At 40.4% G+C, this 13,313-nt stretch overlaps 2 protein-coding genes across 2 annotated transcripts; both read right to left on the bottom strand.

The window, feature by feature from the left end:
- Positions 1 to 4,925: 4,925 nt before the first annotated feature.
- On the bottom strand, positions 4,926 to 5,345 carry LOC121865904 (small proline-rich protein 3-like). The gene has a single exon (XM_042365463.1). It carries the CDS (start codon positions 5,343 to 5,345, stop codon positions 4,926 to 4,928), a length of 420 nt encoding a protein of 139 aa, XP_042221397.1.
- A 404-nt stretch (positions 5,346 to 5,749) lies between these two features.
- On the bottom strand, positions 5,750 to 6,550 carry LOC121865902. The gene has a single exon (XM_042365462.1). The coding sequence runs from the start codon at positions 6,548 to 6,550 to the stop codon at positions 5,750 to 5,752; it is 801 nt and encodes a 266-aa protein (XP_042221396.1).
- Positions 6,551 to 13,313: the final 6,763 nt, after the last annotated feature.

Here is a 13,313-nt window from a genome sequence, read left to right as displayed (position 1 = left end):
GTCCCGTGGTTTCATCTCCTCCTTGGAAGTTTTTTTTTTTAAGACGGTGCCCCTCGAGAAGGACATATGAGTACACCCTCCAAAACCACCCACTCCCCTTTTCTGCTAGACTCCTCAGAGTAAACACTTGAAGGGCGACCCACTCTAGTACCCTCTATTAGCATACATCCTCAGGGTACAACCACTTCAATCTATCCCTGACAGTACAGTACCTTTGCATATACATCGTTAAGTATTGATTGAGCACGAGAGTAAATAGTGAATCTCTGGCGTTTATTTGGTTCACTGTTTCCGGATCACGTACTTGATAGAGGTATTTACAATGGTCCTTAAGGTATCGAGTAAGGCCATTTTTTTCTACTTGATTAATTAAAGGTACCAACACACACACACACACACACACACACACACACACACACACACATAAGAACCTGTGAAAGACAAATATATGTAATACCGATAGATTATAATTCCTCTATATATAACTACACGTTTATATATATTATGTATTGAAGTATTACACTAACGCCTTAATACAATGATTTAAAGACATCGCACTTAAAGTATTGAAAGAGTTAAGACATTATGGTGAAGGAATCAAGTCAAAGTACAGCAGGGATTTATGGTGTCTTACAGGTCTAATTCATTCTATATGGAGGGTTTAATATCGTACTCAAGGGGTTTAATATCGTACTCAAGGGGTTTAATATCGTACTCAAGGGGTTTAATATCGTACTCAAGGGGTTTAATATCGTACTCAAGGGGTTTACGTACATCCCTGAAGTATAATTTTTAGTACTCAACTCCAGGCTATGTTACGTGTCTCAAATGTATAGTTCTGAAGTACATTTTCAGCACACCATTCCAAGGCTTTGATTCACGTTTAAGATGATTGTACAGGTTACTGGGTCTTACATACTACAGTACATATTTAAGTACATATACGGTGATTATTATGCATAAACCATTGCCTTCGTCCCTCAATTAGATACAAAATATTCTGATATATATGAAGAGTATTTTGTTAAGTCTCTATTTTAACTCTCCATCATGCTAAAGGGGTTAGGTTAAAGTAAACTATGTTAAGTTAGGTTAGGTCATGATAGGTTAAATTAAGCTGTGTTACCTTAATTTAATTTAAGATAGGGTATGTTTGGTTAGTGGGGTAGGTTTGGCTAGGTTATATTTGGTTAAATTGAGTTATGTTAGGTTAAGTTATATCCTTAGTTAATGTAAGTTAAGTAATGGTACGTTAGACAAAGTTTAGGTTAAAGTAAATGACGTAATGTTACGTTATGATAAGTTAGGTTAAATTAAGTTGTAATATAACTGAGGATAGTAACCCCCCTCCCCCCCCCCCCACGATATTCTTCCCTGCCCTCTGACCTGGAAAATAGGCAATGAACCGGCAGAATCGTGGAGGAAATAGTGAAAGAACGCGCGTTTAATTTTCCCCTTCCGCCCCGTAATCTGAGACTAATTGTTCGTTCTGTTCGTGTTTTGGGAGGTCTGGGGAGATGAGGAGTGGATGTGGGGAGATGAGGAGTGGGCGTGGTGTGGAGAGGGTATTGAGAGAGGTGGGGAGTAGGGTGGGGAAGGGATAGGTGGTGAGTTGGGGTGGGAGGAGAAGGTAGAGATTGGGAGAGTGGGGAGAGGAGAAGGTGGGGAGTGGGGAGAGGGGGGGGGCAGGAAGTTGGGAGAGGAGAATGTAGGGAGTGGAGGTGGTATCTACAAGGGGTCAGAAAGGTGAGAGGCGAAGAGATAAAGGACTTAGGAAGGAGTATATGAACACACACACACACACACACACACACACACACACACACACACACACATTAATGAACAGTATTCATTTTTTATAATGTTAATCAATTTACACAGTCTAAAGTTACATTCTAGATATGTGTTACAAGTCACAAACATCGACGTCAACAGTAAAGTATCTCATTGTAGGTATTCACTGTGTAGTTCTCTGTCACATTTGGTCTCCCTTTGATCACATTTTTATATTCAAAACCAAGTCCAGTCTTTTATAGAGTATCAGTTTTCCTCAGGCGAAAATTTTGCTAATCCCTTTCATAATGAGTGTGTGTGTGTGTGTGTGTGTGTGTGTGTGTGTGTGTGTGTGTGTGTGTCTTATGAGCGTATTTCTTGGTCGGTGGTGATGACCATATTGGATGGCTCATAATCCTAAAAACGTGACAGGTAAAAGCTAATCCTTGTCTTTACTGTAAATGTTCGTGGAAGTCTGTGACACCTGCTGAGGGAAGTGTTGTGAGTGTTCCCCAGGTGTCACGCTAAACACTATGTGTCACCCCGTCCCGGCTGCTGTATCTTGAGTAATTTAAGACTTGGGGACTTCAGTTTCTATACTTTTGTTCATCCTTTACCCTTTAGATAACTGATAATTCGACTTTACTTTTCAGGCGTGATCTGACCGCCGAGGAGCCATAAAAATTACAGTCTGAGATCCAGCTTTGTGGGCGTCTGGTGTACGTTAAGACTCACTCAGGGAGATTCGTGGGATTTTAAGACTACCTTCAGATAAAATAAAGGTTGGTCATGATTTAAGAAATAACAGTATTGATGGAGACTCTTATATTGCTTTTAATTACATCAGTCATCTCTAAGAATTCCAGTCCTTAGTAAATGACTGATGCAGTGACTGATTGACTCAGTTGTTCACTCACTGCGAGAACTTTATTACCATCGCACAGGTCAATGGCCAATTATCTGGCACTCTTAAATTACCTGTGTTACAGACACAATTTTAATTGTATTTCATTTATTTCCATGCGACCTTTTCACCCTTCTGACGCCTCCCTTAGCCGAACATAGACTTCTATGAGCGAAATAGATCGGGAAAGTTGAGCTTAAATTCCAGTTCAAGAAGTGTCGTATAACCCGGGATGTGGCGTGCACCTGTATACCATCACAGCCGCTGTGTTCACTATCTCTCTGTCTCTCTCTTTTATCCTTCTCTATTTCCTCTCTCTGTTTACTTTCTCCTCCCCCTCTCCTGTTGCCGAAGTCAATGTTATTTTACTCTTTCTTTCTGTGTCGTAATTCTGGAGGGATACACCGTTCACACGTGGCTTGAACATCCTCTCTTAGTGGAGCCCGGACATACAAAAGTACTCTTAGGTTCCTTAAGACTCTTTGGTGCGGCAGTCTTGTTCGTCTTAATCTATCACTGTTTTGGGGGCGATCCAGAGGTCTTTTAGTGTAACCTCTTCAGTATGATGGGTTAAGACCTCATACTGAATGGATAAAGTCTCTGTAATCAAAGGGTTTACGCATCGTACTCAAGGAGGAAAGTATAAGAGGGATAAGAGAGATTAGAGTGAAAAAAATGGAGAAAGAAGGAAAATTAAAGATAAAATGAGATATAGAAAAGTAGAGAGAGAGAGAGAGAGAGAGAGAGAGAGAGAGAGAGAGAGAGAGAGAGAGAGAGAGCAATACCTTTCCTCCCTCCACTCCAACCTGGTGTTCATGCAGGGCTTTACACCAAGTCACATGTGTACTGTACCTGGTGGTGGGGTCAACGCGGCCACTACTCACCTGCTAATTAGTCCACCAGCGTCGTGTTACTGATTAAATGTGTCGTTTTCTTTTTAGGTTCTCTACTTATGACGAAATTCTGGCGGCAAAAGAAAACTGGATTCCGTATGTTGATTTTATTCTCGTTTCCAGGAAAGTGGTTGTATGTATGTATGTATGTATGTATGTATGTATGTATGTATGTATGTATGTATGTATGTGCACGTATAGATTTATTTGCACGTATACATGTATGCATTAATACAAAAATGCATGTATGTATTAATACCACTGTTTATATTGTCCCAAATAGGCAAAAAATTGCTGATAATTCCAAATTTGATCAACTTTTGTTTCTGGAATTCCAAACTGTTGATCACACATGAGTTATTACGTCGTTTAACTCGATAGATACACAACATCCAAACTGTATTGAACTGTTGACGTTATGTGACGTTGACTTCCTCAGCTAGCATTGTTATTCCTCGCCTTGTTTAATGTTCAATGTGATAATCTACCAAGAGATGTTGTGGTAAATTTCACTTTGTTTTATTTTTTATTTATTTATTTTATTTATACAACAAATTATTATTTTTTTTTATTTATGGTAGTTTTTATTTTGTTATTGTTTTATTATTCTTTCATCTGTTCTTAATTTTCAATGTTTTTCTTTTATTTTCATTGTTTGTTTGTCTGGTTTTCTTTTCCCCCAAGTTTGTTTTTCATTTCGGTTTTTCAATCGCTTATTTTATCTCTCTTTTCATAACAAAATTTTTCTTTCTCTTTCTCACTTTCAATTATTCTTTCTTTTTCTTCCCACTTTGTTAGTGTTTCTCTTTCTTTCGCTTTTTATTTGTCTTTTTTCCATCTCCCCCTCTTTCTCCCTTCCATTTTTCTCTTTTACACTCTTTCTTTCTATCTCTCTTGTTTACTCTCTCTCTCTCTCTCTCTCTCTCTCTCTCTCTCTCTCTCTCTCTCTCTCTCTCTCTCTCTCCTCACACGATGATAGAGAGGAAGACATCTGACAGGTCACTGCTCTTAGTCTTCCTCCCATATGTTGCACTAAGGACTCTATTATATGAATGCTTGTTGAGTACCTATTATTTTGCCCTATTGGACGAGCTTTTCCATCATACTTACATTCATAAAGTTCTATAATATCTGTAGTCTTTTAAAATATTTATTGTTTGGTCGGACGAGACAGTAATGCAAATGCTGTATTTTTTTTTTAATTCCCTTGTCATTGATGAGGCTGAAATATTTCATTTTTATTCAAAGTCTTTAAAAGGAAATTACGTTTTTTTGCGTGTTTTTTTTTCATTTGTTGTTATGGTGTGGTTCATGGTTCTCTCCTCCTGTTCATGTTCATCCATTGACTGAAAGATCTAGGAACTGTAAGGCTCTGAGACTTTGGGGCTGTGAGGGTATGAGGCTGTAATGCTGTGTGGTTGTGAGGCTGTGAGACTTCCAGGTTGTGAGGCTGTGAGACTTCCAGGTTGTGAGGCTGTGAGACTTCCGGGTTGTGAGGCTGTGAGACTTCCGGGTTGTGAGGCTGTGAGACTTCCAGGTTGTGAGACTTCCAGGTTGTGAGGCTGTGAGACTTCCAGGTTGTGAGACTTCAGGTTGTGAGGCTGTGAGACTTCCGGGTTGTGAGGCTGTGAGACTTCCAGGTTGTGAGGCTGTGAGACTTCCGGGTTGTGAGGCTGTGAGACTTCCGGGTTGTGAGGCTGTGAGACTTCCGGGTTGTGAGGCTGTGAGACTTCCAGGTGTGTGACTGGCCGCTGTGTAGTTTCGCCATTTGTCATTGATTGATTTTTTTCTCGGTTTTCAGTCCATCAAGGTCATTAGGGCCGCAGCTAGACCTGATTGAAGACGCCGTTGTTTTGCATTCTTCTCCATTCCTTTCTTTTTCTTTATTCTCTCTATTCTCCTTTCTTTTTTGTCTCTCTGCTTCTACTTGTACCTTCAATATATACTCTGACAATAAGAGAGAGAGAAAGAGAGAGAAAGAGAGAGAGAGAGAGAGTGAGAGTGTAACAGAAACATGGAAGGGGGTAGTGTGTGTGTGTGTGTGTGTGTGTGTGTGTTTACATGATTTTATGTGAAGAATAATTTAATAAATACAAATTATATGTGAAGATAAAAAAACTACAAATGTGTGTTAAGATTTATTTACAATTAGTATCGAGGATACAAAGGAATAGGGAAATCAATATATTGCCGCTAAACTTTGGTGAAGTGAGAAGTTGTAATGGTGTAGGGCTGCCACACCACTGAAGGTTTTAACAAGTGTCTTGGAGGTTTCGGTTGACTCGGTTAGGATGAAAACTTTCGTGTTAGAATACATGCAGTTTTCGACAAACCAAGGCCGACTTGGGCAGTCTTTCCAAACACAAACAACCCTTGCGGCGCCAGCTTCTACAACCTCACGTACTTCATCACCGAAGCTCACCAACTGATCGTTGCCACACTTGAGTTGGGTGAAGATTTCATCTAGCACAGAATTAGAAGCATCAGATTTCAACTTGCCTAAAAGGTTCTTTGTTTGTCGCAAGGCCTCCTTAAGGCCTTGTTTCCCACTGTTCCCGGTGGAGAGGACAGCCTTCACCATCCTCTTGGTGGGTTCCGGAAGCATCTGAACGACCTGCTCCTTGAGGTGACCGGGCCCGGCTATCACCAGACCGGCGACTTTAAATGTATTATTTTGCACAAGATATTTTTGTGTGTTGACAACGGTGTCTTTCAGCAGGCGTTGGCGGTTCTCGTCACGCTGCCGCTTAATCTTTTCAACAGACACAACTTTGGTCTGAGGTGGTGGTGGGTAGTCATTTTCAAAGTGGACCTTATGGTCCTCATTTGAAGCAGTAGCGATTAAGATCCGCTCGCCGTCTAGCACAACGTAACCTAGATTTTCTGGGGTACAGCTACCGGCGGATATATTTTTCCCGCCAGAGATGGCCACAGAGGAGCCGTAGGAGTTGTTAGTATTCTTTTGCTTGTTTTTACCCATTTTAAATTGCACAACACTTAAGTAAACGACTGTCGCTAGGAGGTCAATTTCCAAATTGACCGAAATGCAGTAAGAGGTAATGAAAGTGGTAAAGGAGGCAGTATAGTGAAGATGTGTGGTGGTGCAGGAGGCAGTATAGTGAAGATGAGTGGTGATGAAGGAGGCAGTATAGTGAAGATGTGTGGTAAAGGAGGCTGTATAGTGAAGATGTGTGGTGATGAAGGAGGCAGTATAGTGAAGATGTGTGGTGATGAAGGCGGCAGTATAGTGAAGATGAGTGGTGGTAAAGGAGGCAGTATAGTGAAGATGTGTGGTGGTGCAGGAGGCAGTAGCGTGAAGATGTGTGATGATGAAGGAGGCAGTATAGTGAAGATGTGTGGTGATGAAGGAGGCAGTATAGTGAAGATGAGTTGTGGTAAAGAAGGCAGTATAGTGAAGATGTGTGGTGGTGAAGGAGGCACTATAGTGAAGATGAGTGGTGATGAAGGAGGCAGTATAGTGAAGATGTGTGGTAAAGGAGGTGTATAGTGAAGATGAGTGGTGATGAAGGAGGCAGTATAGTGAAGATGTGTGGTGATGAAGGCGGCAGTATAGTGAAGATGAGTGGTGGTAAAGAAGGCAGTATAGTGAAGATGTGTGGTAAAGGAGGCTGTATAGTGAAGATGTGTGGTGATGAAGGAGGCAGTATAGTGAAGATGTGTTATGGTGCAGGAGGCAGTATAGTGAAGATGTGTGGTGATGAAGGAAGCAGTATAGTGAAGATGTGTGGTGGTGAGAATAATGTGTAATAAAACAAGCAAGAGAGAAAGAAAGAGATGGAGAGATAGATGGAAAACATAGACAAATATTGATAAAATGAAAATAAATTGTTGAAGAGAGAGAGAGAGAGAGAGAGAGAGAGAGAGAGAGAGAGAGAGAGAGAGAGAGAGAGAGAGAGAGAGAGAGAGAGAGAGAGAGAGAGAGAGAGAGAGAGAGAATACTTTATCAAACAATCTCCAATTACATTACTAAATTCAGTGTTATGTGTAGTTTTTCGAAAAGCTGTCTGTCTTGCTCAATATAGATCAGAAACTCATCAAATATTCATAATGACGGCGTAATTTGATCTCATTACAGTGCTAATTACACTTAGTAATAACCAATCAGGTGTAATTTTCATGCCTGGGATATTTTTCATCTTTCTTCTCTTTGTTTGTGTGTTAGTATGACTGTCTGAACCTGTTATAATATATTGTACACTCCTCACCTTTACTAAAGCTCTGGCCGTGAAGAATTATATTATTCAAGTATATTTTTACCCATCTGACTCTGCTAACATAATGGTACAGTGTGTCATATCTGTGTAAAAATTCTTGTTTACCAGTAATTATTTTGTTGTGATGATCATGAAACACACACTCTGTCGGGAGGAGTCATACACACACACACACACACACACACACACACACACACACACACACACACACACACTTATCTGAAAATGTATACCAAGATAAAAGAATATACTGACATGAATATAATGTATAGAACGAAAACAAAATATACTCATAAAATAAAAGACTATCGAGCCAACAGCGGTCACGGGTTGGTAGATTCTAACATACCAGAAAAGAGAATGCTTTTAGCCCTCCGATACAACAGAGACATTTAACCTATTTTGACATTCAGCTGGATGTCTGTCATGCTCCGGGAGGTGTTGTGCTTGTAAGAGGGACGGGAAGCGTATCAGTTGTCGGCATAGAAAAGTTTGAACAAAAGTTTCGACTTGTGAGAAACTTTGCTGTCTGTCTGTCTGTCTGTCTGTCTGTCTGTGTATCCGTCTCGCGTCAATCCACGTTCTCTTGTATTTTCTGGTAATATAGTAGTGCGAACAACAAGAAAATATATTATTATTATTATTATTGTATTTATTATTATTATTATTATTATTATTATTATTATTATTATTATTATTATTATTATTATTATTATTATTATTATTATTATTATTATTATTATTATTATTATTATTATTATTATTATTGTTGTTGTTGTTGATATTCGCACTAGGGGTAAAAGTTCACCACAATTATTGCTTGTTTATAAAGAGTCCGTCCCTTCATATCTAGGTGAATAGCCTAACTACCCCATACTTTGTCCCTAATAGGCAAGTGAGTTAAGAGGGAGATAGCTAGCACATGAACTGGTTGAGAAGAGGGAGAGCAACGAGGAGAACAAAGGAAATATCAAGGTGGAGAAGGAGAAATAAAAGGAGATAATGATGATAAGGAGAGACGTAGTTGATAATAATGCAAGAGAAACAAGAGAGGAAGGTCAGGACTAATAAATTATCGAGAAGGCAGAACCCAGAGAAGCGCCGGCTCCATAATAAACAGAGGAATGATAAGGTAATGATGAAGAGGAACCACAGGCAGGAGAAGAATATGAAAAAAGTTGGGAATAACGAGAGAAGATGAACAGTTGCCTCAGAGTTCCTTTACTTATGAATCAATGTCAGGTGAAGAAAATGTTGGTGGTCGCTATAGTCAGCGTCACAGGAGGTGGAGGTTATGTGGACACCTTTACACTCACTCCGTCGTCTGGTTACTGAAGTGACCTGGAAGCTTCTGTGCCTTTGTGAGATGTTAGTTACTTCTGAACACTTCCAAAGTCACTTATTCTCTTTATGCTTAGAAGAAGGTCAATAAAAACTACAGTACATACAAATATATAACCAAATTATATAAGATTATGACTCGTCGATGGCAGACTCGTGCCTCGCTGGTCCACTGGTCCGGAGTGTGTTGGTGAGCGACATTTGGCTGTAATAACAGGCCAACGTGTGTGTGTGTGTGTGTGTCCCTCCCTGAAAAAATCAAAGCTTGGCACGGAAAACTTGTATCTTGACAAGGAAAACTGACAGCTTGACAAGGAACGCTTTAATCTCGACTTTGAAAACTTGCGTTTGACACGGAAAACTTACGCATGACACGGAAATCTTACACATGACACGGGAAACTTACACATGATAAGGAAAACTTACACATCACACGGGAAACTTACACATGACACGGGAAACTTACACATGACACGGAGGACTATGTATGACACGTGAACCTTAAAGAAAGATATTGTTGTAGAGGCTAAAGAAGAAAGTTGGGTATCTCGAATACTGACTCTTGTAACGTGATGCTGGAAAACTGGAAAAAAAAATAAACCATCGTGCTGGAAACTGGTGGCTGGAACCTTAACAGCTGGAAATATGACACTAGGAAGTTGGTACACGTTTGTTACCTGATTTTTTCTATTTCTTTGTTTGTGTGTGTGTGTGTGTGTGTGTGTTCGATTTGATACCTAACACAGCACGCAAATCATTCTACCGATAATTACTTAGTATTTTAAGGACCATGATCTAAGGTGTTAATCTCTAAAGGTTAAACCATCATTCCTCAAACGGTTAAACCATCATCCTCAAAGGGTTTCTCCATCGTTCTAAAATTGTTACACTATCACACTATCACGCCATCGTCCTTAAATGGTTAATCTAATTTTGAATTTATATCTTCTGCGTCAGCTAAACTGCAGAGAACAAGATCCAATGAATTAACGACTCCAGTATCAAGATCAGCTGAATTAGACACTTATGACCAGATTAATGCCGGAGTTAAGGGCTCATATGAGGGGATTACAATTGGCACGACACTGTTTTTGGGACATGTGTGTGTGTGTGTGTGTGTGTGTGTGTAATAAACTCACTATTGTGTACCGGGTTCGATCCCCCATTCCTGGTCAGATGTGAGGAGTAAACTATGCAGTGTAATCCAACCACATTACAGGTTTGTTCCAGGCACTACGGTTTCCTGCTGCTGTACTAACACTAGGCAGTAAAGTTATAACGAGTCAACAAAGGATAGACTAATCTCCCGAACTGTAAAAAAAAAAAGAGGGGGAGAAAAGAGAACTTGAACGAAAAATAATTAGTATACTGATAAGGTAAAGACAAGGTAAACACAGAGAGGGACAGTGCAAGAAAGAGACTGAATAGAGAGAGGGGGTTGGAGAGGGGACGAGAGGGAGGGAGAAAGAAAGATAGGAAATGGAGATGTAAGAAAGAAGGAAGGAAGAGATGTAGAGAAGGAGAGTGAAAGAGAGAATTATAATCACAACACAACTTTATAAACAACAACAAATAAAAGTAGAATTTCAGAATGAAGATCTTGAGGCGATAAACAAAAACTTTTCGAATCAAAATTGGCAAAAAAAAATGATGACCCAGGTATCATACTCAGGTAAAGAGGGAAGCTTTAATTAACAAAACATCACAACAAACAAACCAGGTATGGTAATCAAGTGAACCCAAGACTCTTAACAGTAGATTTCAAGATCATGTAAAGTTGTGGAATTAATTTTAAAAGTTTATGTAAAGAAGCATCCGCCCCCCACCACCGTCTCGTTCTCTTGCATACCTTAGACCGGATCAACAAGCTTCACCCCCCACCCCACCCTACCCAATCCCCATCCAACCACCCACCCACCCATCCATCCACCCAAAACACATCTTATGGCTGCCCTATTTGGTTTATCGTCCTCCCAAGAGTCTAGCCAGGATATTTACCTTACAAATTACCTAACGCATGAAGGTATAAACAAGGATGGAGATAAGCTTTGTGTATTTAGATTATCCAATTACCTGTTCTTTTTTTTTCTTCTGCAGGTGAGTGTTTTAATGAAGCATGTATTAGCTGAGGTGGAGAGAGGGAGTGAGAGAGAGTGGGAGAGGAGGGAGAGAGAAAGAGAGAGAGGGAGATGGGAAGGGATGGAAAGAGATGAAGGAGGGATGGAAAGAGAGAAGAGAGGAAGAGAGGGAAGGGAGAGAGAGGGAGAGGGGGAAGGGATTGAAAGAGAGGAAGGAGGGAGAGAGACTCACACGGAGGCAATGCAGTGAAAAGACAGTGCAAGAAACAGACTGAATAGGGAGAGGGGATTGGAAGAAGGGGCGTTTAGGAGAGACAGGGGACGAGAAGGAGGGAGAAAGAAAGATAGGAAATGGAGATGCAAGTAGAGAGAGAGATCGGATTACTATAATCCTATGGTATCTGAGATGAATATCCAATTACTGATTAGATTTTTTTTATTGAAAAATCGATCAGTACACCGGGCAGGAAATTCCTCCCCCATCCCTCGCCCATTGATTTTCACTTTACTCTTTTAAAGAATAAACTGACTTAGGGAGATGATAATAAAGCAGAGATAAAGGAATATATGATAAAGTAGAATATATAACAAAAGCAAAACAGATATACCCTTAGCGACAAAAATGATGATGGTTAAAGAGAGGAGGAAGATAAATTCAAAATAAATAAGAGAGTTACAGAAATGCGAGAGGAAGTGGGTAGAAAATACAGTCGTGATAAATAATAAAAAAGGATAACTAAGAAATAAGGTGAAGGCATATGGAATAAATCAGGTAGAAAGTAGAGCCGAAAAAAACACGTATTTTCTTTGTGTTATTTTCCACCGCTATGTGTCATGGTGGGTGAGGATGTGAGGCAGGTGGGTGAGGATGTGAGGCAGGTGGGTGAGGATGTGTGGGAGGTGGGTGAGGATGTGTGGGAGGTGGGTGAGGATGTGAGGAAGGCAGGTAAGGATTAGGGGTAAGGCAGAGCAGACGCCATGGTATCACCTTCCACAGGGCTGATGAGGAAGGGATATGTGAGGGGTGGGATGAGGTGCGGTGGGGTGGGGTGGGGTGGGGTGGGGTGGGGTGGGGTGTGGCAGGTTAGTGTGGATAACCATCGTCCTTAGAGCTGGTCAGGGGTTAGGTGACGCTCACCCAACTCTTCAATAGATTAGTTTTACCCTTATGTTAATTTATATATATACACTAGTTAAGTATTTTTCTATCTATCTATATATCTATCTATCTATCTATCTATCTATCTATCTATCTATCTAATTAAAAACCCTAAAAGTTACTCCTTGGTTAAGTATATCTAATCTTATTGTATGATGAGTGGGAAGCCGTCTGAGCAAACTCCTTTAAGATACGCTTTGTTCCTCGTTAAAAGACTATCTCCCATCACTCACGTCAATGGTGTTTGGTAAGGTCTCTCTCATGCAGGCTAATTACGCTGACCTTTAGTGTTGAATACACAAACATATTTTCTTCGCTTTACTGTTTCCTAGAATCGTATAATGATGCCCCCACCCACCCATGTCACAGCTCTACACTTCTATCATTCGCAAAACAGACATTGCTATTATACACACAAAGGTTTCTAACGTAGTTGGTCCGAGGCAGAATTTCCCAGTTAAAAAAAAGAAAAGGATTATTACAGCTTCATAAAACGGTATAATGATTGAATGAGAGTGGGCGAAGGGTGAAGGGTGTGTGTGTGTGTGTGTGTGTGTGTGTGTGTGTGTGTGTGTGTGTGTGTGTGTGTGTGTCTGTGTGTGTGTGTGTGTGTGTGTGTGTGTGTGTGTGTGTGTGTGTGTGTGTGTGTGTGTGTGTGTGTGTGTGTGTGTGTGTGTGTGTGTGTGTGTGTGTGTGTGTGTGTGTGTGTGTGTGTGTGTGTAAGCCGCCACCCAGTACTGAGTCTGGAGGAGACATTGTAGAGTGAAATAAAACTTATGATGAATAATTGACCACATACACCACTTGACGATGGACCATTCTATTGACTGAGTGTTTTTAAGGGACCGGTGCATTAGGTCAACGTTATCATGATACAGTGAAGAATATTATGTACCCGAGGCGTCAGTAATGTATTGATGGGGGTGTCAG

The sequence above is a fragment of the Homarus americanus genome, unplaced genomic scaffold, assembly GCF_018991925.1.
Source record: "Homarus americanus isolate GMGI-L3 unplaced genomic scaffold, GMGI_Hamer_2.0 scaffold45848, whole genome shotgun sequence".
Lineage (NCBI taxonomy): Eukaryota > Metazoa > Arthropoda > Malacostraca > Decapoda > Nephropidae > Homarus > Homarus americanus.
Note: the sequence above shows the minus strand (reverse complement) of the source record. Positions and strands in the feature narration are given on the sequence as shown.